Source organism: Acomys russatus, chromosome 5, assembly GCF_903995435.1.
Source record: "Acomys russatus chromosome 5, mAcoRus1.1, whole genome shotgun sequence".
Taxonomy (NCBI): domain Eukaryota; kingdom Metazoa; phylum Chordata; class Mammalia; order Rodentia; family Muridae; genus Acomys; species Acomys russatus.
The window spans coordinates 40,802,774-40,812,707 of NC_067141.1; the positions used below are offsets into that span (position 1 = coordinate 40,802,774).

Consider the following 9,934-nt stretch of genomic DNA (forward strand, 5'->3'; position numbering starts at 1 on the left):
AAAGCAGATTATTGTGAAAGCACTTTTTGCTTTTAAATATTAATTCCATAAAAAGTTTAAGATATGCAAAAATGATATTTATCAACATCAGCCTTGGGCTGTGGAAATAAATGTTCTTTTGTTCAGAGTGGACACATGCCTCCTGTAGCTAGCTGTAACTCAGTCTACACAGTGTAGAATTTTTATGTTGCTACAGAAACTTTGCAACAACGAAGGCAAGCACATTTGAGAAGACAACGTTCTATAAAAGTCCTGTTCCTTGTTTGCAGTTAACGACACCTCCAAGCCTCTTTAGTCAAAGAATTTCCCAAGGAAGACATTTTGATAGTATATGGTTTATTCTTGACCTAAACCCTCAGCTGAGGCATCATTAGCATCCAAATTAAATAGAGATTTAAGACTCTATCAAAATCCTTAGGTCAAGCTTCGCTTCAAGGAACTGCCTAAAGTCTTTTGAGTAATGCTCAGTGCTGCTCTGTGTTCCGTGCCACTGAAAACAATGCGGGAAGAGCCAAACTAAGAAAGCTAAGGCCGAGCCCTGTGTACCGGGTTGTCCTTCCTCTCTCACACAATCTTTAGGAAAGACTGCTGCCATCCTTTTTTCTTTGCAAGCAGCTGTAGCTTATTCCCAATCTTATGACCCACCCCCCACCTCATTGGCTGCTTTGAAAACTATTGATCTTCCTCTTTTATAATAACTCTTCTCTCGGAGTAATGAGAAAACAGTGAAAGGAGAGAAGACAGCAAGCTCTGTCAAGATGTCGTCAGAGACAGCACAGAAAACTACACCGGAGTGTGCCTAGTTAAGAGAAAAATATGCACTAGGAACAGATGAACTCCTAGGCAACCCAGATCCTCATTTCATGCAAATAAAGTCAGTAATTAAAAAAACCATAAATGGAAACAACAGCAAAATGTCATTTCAGAAGCACTGGAGTTGTTCAGAAAAGCGGATGTTGTCTGGGGCTTTCTTCTTTAATCTACAATCCTGAAAGTCATCCTTTGTATTTCAGGGTGACAGTAACCAAGTGGGCAGAAGAAGTCAATACTGTTGATTCCTCTGACCAAGTTCAGCTGGTAAAGTGATGATGGTGTTGAACCAGATTATTTTGGAAACTGAAAATTCAATTTTTTTTTCAATTAGTGGTTGTATAGCCACAAAGATATACAGAGCAAATGCTCTGGGGGGTAGTAATATATAAAATATAATATATATAATATATAAAGAAAATACCCTTGATTTTCTTTGTTATTTGATGCTTAGAGGAGAAAAATGCTTTTGTAATGATTTTCTTTGAGATTGGGTTTATGCATGAGATGCCTGTAAGGCATTCAGACACGGTATTAAACAGGAGGTTGAGTATTTGAGCCCAAAGTTCAGAAGAAAAATTAGACTGGAAATAGGAACTTGAAATTGTTAGCATGGAAATCTTTAAGACCTTGAGCCCAGATAAGAACACTAAGAAACTGAAAACAAACAGTAGTGAAATGTGAGGAAAATAATGCTGAGGACAGATAGAAATGGGCAGTTGAGGAACAGGTACCTCCATTTGTATCTCTGTCTATAAAGTGAAAATGTGATTGGGCCTGTCCTGGCCAAAGGCCAGAAATGTCAGTGTTTCAGTGCTCTCAGCCCTGATCTGATTCCTAAAGAATTTTAGGGTCTGGAATGTCACAATAACAGTAAGGGCCCATTAAAAGACACATATTTCTTCTCCTGATCAAGATAATAAAATCTCTGGGCTGGGTGAAGACTTAAAGATAGGCAGGTCAGTGATTTAGTTAAGGCAGCACCCTTCAGAAAGGTGGGACCACGCCTATGAAGGCTGACTCATCTTGGGCCTAGCTGAAGAGATAGTAGGAACTAGGCCTTTAATGAGATGAGGTATTTAAGGTTCTCTCCTTACCAGAATTCCATACCCTAAAGCAGTTCCCTGCAGCCACTGTGAGGGTCTGTTGCATCCAAAAGCCTTTCTGACTAAAGCAATTTTTTTTTCTTTCCCTTACTTTTGGAGACTATCCAGAAATTAAGTATGTGTTTCTGGTACTTTTTCTCTCTCTCTCTCTCTATCATGTGGCTGCTTGTCCTCTGTTTCTGACCTCAGTGCTTTCTTTTTTTTTTTTTCCTTTTCAACTTCCTCTTCCTGGCAACTGTTGAGATTTACAGCTTGTCAACAAAACTGAGGAAAAGTGATGGGCTGGCCACCTTTTTCCTGTACTTCCTTTTATTTTTGCTGTGCTGGTGGAAGAAAGGATGTTTGTGGCATCCTTTGTGGCAGTCTTACTCCCTCCAACGATGGGACTGAGCATTGATAATTTTGGAAGCTACTGAGTCAAGAAAAGAATATGATTCTCATATCAATAATAAACAATCTTAATAAACCTGAAAACTACAAGACAGTTCACAGCTCTCAGGGATGGAAAATGAAAATGAGATTATTACACTTCAACATCATCAAAGCTGGGAAAGGACGTGATTGGACAACACTAGTCCACACATAACAGCATCCCACCTTCCTCAAGAGAGTTTTCACCTTTCACAGGGCACATACACTCAAAAACACCATAGTGGGAAGGAGAAAGGGGAAAACCAACAAACAAGCAGTCAAACTAAATATTCAAAATTCCCAAATAAAAACTTAGATTAAAAATGCTTTGAAATTTGTCATATTTTCTAATATTATAATGTTTAAAAAGATACTACGTTTCTGTAGTTTTAAAATACAAAGAGAATAATAAGCTGGCATTTGAGTAAGGCGGGATAGAACTGTCATAGTGGCAGTTATGTTCCAGTGTTCTTCCTTCTGCTTCATGCCCATTTTTTTTTTTTTTTTTTGAGACACTGGGACACCCAAGAGAAGAAAATAATTAGCTGCTGACGTCTGCCTTAGAAACACAGTATAAAATATTGCAGTTGCCAAATTGAACAGGAAGAAGTCTGTGGAAAACCATTTTTTACTATGATATTAAAGACAAAGGATTTTCAATGCTCAGAAGAACACAAAGAAAAAAGAAAAACCACTCGGTTATAGATCTCCTTCCTATCTTTTAGAGTGGAAGTATTATTGTTTTTGTATATTTTTATGTATATTTGAACTTATATTTATATCTGAATTATATATTTGAATTGATGCATATATATTACCAATAAATGAATTATTTCCACTTATATACATGCACACACACATGCCTAAAAAATGAAAGGGAAGGAACATCGAATTCTTGCCCTTCTTCCTTTTGCTTTTATTATACAATAAATTATAATTAAGCCTGGGCTGAGTGAAGTGAATAGCTGGTGTGCTTCCAAATTTTCCCACCCCTCCATTGGAAGAGAAATGGAAAATGCTGAGGTGGAGTTAGTTCTTCAGATGGCGAATTACATGCTGAAGTAAATGTGAGAAACTACAATTACTTACTTTCTGTAGACCAAGCAGTCTACAGAAAGACTAAAACCAGTTTTTCTGCTGTGTGGTTTGGACGCCAGCTTTTTCCTTTTAAACTACACCTATTCAACAAATAAATAGCTATTTCTAAGGACATTTAGAGCTCTTTGTGGTTGCAAATAAATAAACCAAAACAAAACAAAACGTAAACGGTGAGTGTTACTCTTTTTGTTGCATTAGATTGTTTGGGGGAGGGGGAGTTTCTTATTGAACCCTGCTGCCATAATACATCTCAGAGTGTGTGCTCCAACACTGCAATTACCTCCATGCAGGGCAGTCCCTCTAAATAAGCGTAGTGAAATGAAAATGCATCCCTCTGGGAGCTTTTGTGGCTACAGCCGTTTATAGCAATAAGACACCAAAATAACAACCAGATGAAAGTACAAATGTGTGCTGTAAAACCCTTCTCAGATACGTTTATATTTTCCGATTATTTACAGCAAAAAGGAAGTCTTTCTGCTCCCCACAGCACCCCTGTAATATTCCAAGTGATAATGAAGAACTGTTGTCAGGAATCCTGGGCAAGCAGAATCAAACAAAGTATACTGAGGGATTTTGAGAGGCAGGAAAGCAGAAGGTTGTTCCCTGAGAATAAAAAAGCAAGGGGAGGATGCAGGGACAGCCCCTACCCCCATCTTTATCCTTTCTTTGTAGCACTGCTTTTGTTCACAACAGAGATGGTAATTAACGCTCATTAGCATACATTAGCAAATGTTAATCAGCATCTTCCAGAGAACAAAATGCGGTGGGGGCAGGAAGAGTCTGGATGGAGTTTAGCAGTTCAGGGAGGACTGCAACTGAAGACTGAGATTGAAATTTGTACTATTCCCGTTCTCTGGCAACAGCATAAACGCCAAGAAGGATGAAAGTATCTTGTAGTTCTTTTTCTTCTAAAAACAGCAAAAGAAAGGCTGCCCCCAGTCTGCATAGAAAACTATGATAGCATACCTGCTTGCCACTGCCCACTTCTCTCCCTCCCTCCCTCTCTTCCTCTCTCTCTCTCTCTCTCTCTCTCTCTCTCTCTCTCTCTCTCTCTCTCTCTCTCTCTCTCTCTCTCCCTCCCCCTTGGAGGCCCTCCCCCTTTCTCTCCCCATGATTCTACAAAAACTCTTATACCACGTATGTTGTGTAGTGCATATTATTTTTGTTATTTGAGGTTAAAACTGACTCTTTATGAGATTTTTTTACCCAACTGGGGACTGTCTGGTCAACCAAGAAAGTCTTTTTCCTAAGGACGGGCATTTGGGCAAAAGTCCACATTCCCTCAGAGATTTGAAGGAAGTTCCTACTTGCTAAAAATAGAGTCATTGCCCTTATCTCTGGCAAAAGTAAAAGTAACGTGTGGCTCTTCCATTAACATGTGACTATGGTGCCTATTAACTTGTCAAGGTCAATGATAGCCTTGAGGCTCCCTCGTGGCTCCTCAACTACTTGCCAGAACTTTCTCATCTTCCCCTAGGAGCTGCCTACATTCTTTTAGGTCTGCAAGCCTTTCTTTGACTCCTTCATGCAAGAGCTACTGGTCTACCTTTCCTTGAGCCCTCCTGGGCCTGTACATTGTTCCTCCTTGTTCCTTAAGGCTACACCAGTTCTCTGTCTCTAAGCTGCCTCAGCTCCCCAAGATGGAATTTGTTTCATGACCTTTCCTCCTTTTCTTCTTGGACTCAGTTCTTTTCCCAGAGATGTTTTTAAAGCCTCATTGTCTTACTGAAAATGCCTTGGGCTCAGTATAGCTTAACAGCCAAAGATGGCATACTAAGAGTTCCAAATTCTTGAAAATAGTAACAACTTCTGACAACATACAAGCAAATGACCCCAAAGTCTCATATCTCTAAGGTTTTATAACTTTTCACTCTTAAATTTTTTATGTCTATGATTTCTCTGTGCTCTGCTGTCAAGAAATCTTTTAAGACTATTGTGTAAACAGTCTATCTCAGGATTTGTAAACTTACTGGGTGTGGTTAAAGAATCTCTAAAATCTGTAACAATTGGCTTAAAAATTATAATAAAAGGCCAATGATTAAAAATCTACACATGGGAATATATGTGATTCAGCTATGGATGGATTTTTGTAATCATAAAAATTTAAGATGATATTTTCTACAACATACTATATATGTGATTCAATCTAGTTTACCATATACTCTATATGCTGATAAAAATTTAAGGTTATAATGGTCTATTCAGGTTAACAAAAGCTGATTTAGAGATGTAAACAAACTACTTATATCTTTGCTAACTGTTCAACACCAGGCTTCTAAGTTTAGCTAACAATGTATGTTTGATAAATAAAGTATATTTGATAATCAAGATTATAAATTCCTAAGGTCTACTCAGATTCACAGTAGTATTTGTCTATCTTCTTTGTCTTTGTTCACATTAAGCTGTAGATGTTTAGATAAACTAAGCCATATTAAAAACTATACTATTCTATAATAGTTTACTATAAAAGATTTACTAAAGCTGATGGTCTCCCTAGGGACTTTATCTATGATTAAGAGTTTTATTTTTTTATTTATATTTATATTTTTATTTTTTTTTTTTTCCAGATAGGGTTTCTCTGTGTAGGCTTGGCTGTCCTGGGCTCACTGTGTATACCAGACTGTCCTCAACTTCACATCAATCTACCTGCCTCTGCCTCCCAAGTGCTAGGTAAAAGTTTTATTTTGATACTAAAAGACCTTCAATTCAAAAATTGTTATTTTTTAAGGCTATACCTAACAGGGATAAAATGCAAAGTTCTAGTCTTATTTTAAAAAACAAAAACTACTAACTTATTGTAAAGTGTTAGCATGTACAAGTTAATAGTCACCTTATAAATGACCAAAGTCTTTAGTATGTTCAGAACTATACCTGTAGTCGTGCTAAGTACTAATGTAATTAATTACAAGAATAGTTTTGTTATCCTCCAATGTATGTTTTTAAAGTTAAGCCTAAAATAAGTAACTAGAAACAAGCAAAGTTTATTTAGTTTATATATACTTAAGGTATATATACTTAAGGTAAAGATAATGGTCTTTTGTAGAGGGATTTTAATTCAGCAGTATGACTATTCTGGCTGGAATATAGACACACCGTTAGCATACATTTTTAATCCCTCTGGCTAGAATACAAACATGCCCACAGTAGACATTGTAAGCTAGTGTATAAGCTATATGTGTAAGGTTATTTATTTATTTATTTATGTATTTTTGGTTTTTTGAGACAGGGTTTCTCAGTGTAGCCTTGGCTGTCCTAGACTTGCTTTGTAGACCAGGCTGTCCTCAAACTCACAGTGATGCTCCTGCCTCTGCCTTCCGAGTTCAATAGGTTAATTTTGAGAAAGAAACAGGGAAGAAAGAGTGATAACTTAAGAGAGAGACAGAGAGAGAGAGAGAGACAGAGACAGAGACAGAGACAGAGACAGAGAGATTTTCAGGACAGTTAGACAGAGAGAAGTTGTAGGTGTGCCTTTAGAACTCAGGATACAGAGGCATGAAGCTCTCTCAGTTCCATTCAGGCAGTTCATTCAGTTGAATTAGTGAGTTGAATTCTCGTGGCAATTCAGTTTGTGGAATTCAGGGGCAGTTTTTACTGAAAGAGTTTTACAGAGAAAGGTTGAAGAGAGAACAAGCTAGACAGAGGTGAAGAAAGATTGAGCCAAGAATGTGAGGGAGCCAAAGATTAGAACATATTGCCAAAGTTAGCATGAGGCCAAGCAGAGCAGTTCAGTCAGAAGCTAAGAGAAGCCAGTTTGAATCAGTCAACTTGGAGAGGACTGTTGGGCCAGGCAACTAAGTTGAACCAGCTAGCCAGAGTTCAGAAAGAACTAGAAAGGGTGATTATATTCAGCAGTAAGTCTCAGAGGCTGAAAACATTCTATATCTAGATAAGATTGTGTGGAAGCTAGAATCTTCTAATATTAGGCCTATGTTAGCACATGGAAGCAGTAAGCCTCTGAGATGACAACTACCTCAAGTGAATAAAAGTTACTTTTACAGTCCTCAAAACATTTCAGAGATCTTCTGATCGTGGCATTTTAAATCTTTAGTAAAAGATTTTCATGATAGAAAGAAATGCTAGCTCCCGGCGGCACCTCTAAGATCTCCTCCAAAGAAGATGATGGGGCATAGAAAATCTCCTGCTAGAGCACCAAAGCCAGACACTGGAAGTAAACTGCCCTCCACCTCTCCTGCCACCAAGACTCTGTCCAAACTGTGGATAAGTAGGACATTGTAGAGTTGATTGTCCCACTTTCCCTAGGCAAGGTAGGCCAGTTCCCCAAGTAACTACTGCACAGAAATGTCTGCTGACTGTTCAGTGCCTGCCTGCCTGCTGAAGATGGACACTGCCCAGTGACTGTCCAGGGAGCCAGTAAGTCTCTGTTATTTTTAGTAGATTCAAAAACTGCTTGGTCTGTATTTCCTGCTTACTCTAGTAAAAATGTATCTAACTAGGATCTTTTATGGTGTTGTCAAAGAGGCTAGTGATTGTCAGTTTAACAGCAGCAAACAAGGCTTCAGATGCCTTCTCAGGTCTCTTTGCATGTAAAAGCCAGGTCTCAGACCTCACTTTCTTAGAGCCACTATAAAGTCTGGACACTGTTTTCCTTGTCATAGGGCTCTAAAAAGAGATAAACTCACAAAACAGGTATCAAAATAACTTTGTAGTATTCCTTTATTTAAAGGAACTTGCTTTAAAATGACTGTGGTCAGCGATCCGCTTGCCTCCACCTCCCAGATGCTGGGATTAAAGGCATGCGCCACCACACCTGGCCAAGAATGTAAAGTTTTTTAATACTGATAGAGTTCTGATAAGCTATCCTGCCACTCTAGTAGAGCAACAGAGTTAGAAATGCTTCTCATTGTGCTAAAAACACCTCTGTCCTATCTGAAAAGAATGTTAATGTTTTTTACCCAACATCATTTTGGAGTCCCCAAGCTTTTACTATTACTCAAAGGCCTGAGTCTACTGTTTTTTCTACAATTTGGATTTCAGTACAGATTACAAACAATGGTAACACTAACATATCTAAAATATATCTCTTTTTGTGAACTTATTTTCTTGTAAGCTTCCAAGGAATCAACTTGGATGTTCTACCTCTCATAGGTCAAATGGGACCATATAGGTACTGTCAGTACACAGCCTGTGCCCCGCCCCTTGCCTGTTACTGAGGGTAGAATATCTCCCCTTTGCCCTTGTCTTGGGACTCCTCTCTCCCAACTACTAGGACCATGGACCTAAAAGCTTCAAATGTACACCTAAGAAAAGAAAAATCTCCTATGTTCCTTAACTTTACTTTCTGTCTCTAATAACACCTGTTCCAGCAGATTTCCAGTCAAAGACTGCTCCAACTGTTGCCTTCACATCCCTAGCCTCAAATGGTCTTGCAGAGTGTTCCTCCTGGACAGTAAGGAAACAGCCTGCTCCTCCTGGAGTTGGTCAACATTTCAGATTTTTTGGGTCCCCAATAATGATGCCCCAATATCATCAGGAAGTAGTCATGGAAGATTAAGTCACCCCCTTGTCAACAAAAGTCTGGAGTGTTAAGTTTCAAACCCAGGACCAATGGCTGCATTGCCTACTTAACATATCTAAGTGGACCTGGTCTCCAGATTCTCCCAGCATTCCTCAGTGCATACCTGCTACAGAGTATGTCTGGCATGCCCCACCCTCTGCCCTGACGTCTCCAGTCGAGGGGCGGGGCTGCCCTTCCCCCAGAGGATCTTCCTTATATAATAAGGACATTTTGGTTACCTGCCCCTTTTGTACCTTTGGCCATCTGTTTCCCTTCTCTACCCTCTCCCTTCCCCTCCCTCGCCTCTTCAACAGGGCTCATGAGCGTGACCACTCTGGACTCTTTCAGATGTGTCTGCATCTCGTTATGTTCTCTTTTTAATCTACAATAAACTTTCTCCTCTACTATACCTAGAAGCAGCCATATCTCTTCCTTCCTTTCTTTTTCTTTCTTTTTTTTTTTTTTTAATTCAAGGAAAATAGTTAATACAGTCAATATTGAGTATAAAAATAATTCTTAATTCTAGGTTCTCATAAATTATAAGAGTTCTGATTGTTCATCCACCCACTCCAACTTTTTCTTCATGGACTCAACAGTACTTATAAGACTAGCCTTTTATGTGTTTGTAAGTGGTTGTAATTTTACTAAAGTCCTGTGCATGAGATGTGGCATATATACTTATACCTGGGTTAGCTAGTAAACATAAGAATATTCTACAGAGTACCCCACAGTGTTAGAATGGAGGCTGAGCATCTCAAAGTCATGGTAAGAAGCACTTCCACTATCTTTTTCAGACTAACAAATTGACATATTAATAGGATTAACACTTACTAGAAGCAAAATTTACTAGTGAAACATGATTGGGTAAAACATCATCAGCCTTGATGTGTTTGATGTCCATAGGGTCAGAAACATGCCAGTTTTCTGTTTGTTTGTTTGTTTGCTTGCTTGGATTTGATTTTTGGAGACAAAGTCTCTGTGTATAGCCATGGAC

General features: G+C 38.7%; 1 protein-coding gene across 1 annotated transcript in view; it reads right to left on the reverse strand.

Annotated features, from left to right (window-relative positions):
* Tmc1 (transmembrane channel like 1) overlaps positions 1-9,300 on the reverse strand; it is a 141,898-nt gene extending 132,598 nt beyond the window's left edge. The window contains exon 1 of the mRNA XM_051146932.1: positions 9,180-9,300. Coding sequence (XP_051002889.1) covers positions 9,180-9,300 — 121 coding nt within the window. The remainder of the gene's footprint in view (positions 1-9,179) is intronic.
* Between the last annotated feature and the right edge of the window lie 634 nt (positions 9,301-9,934).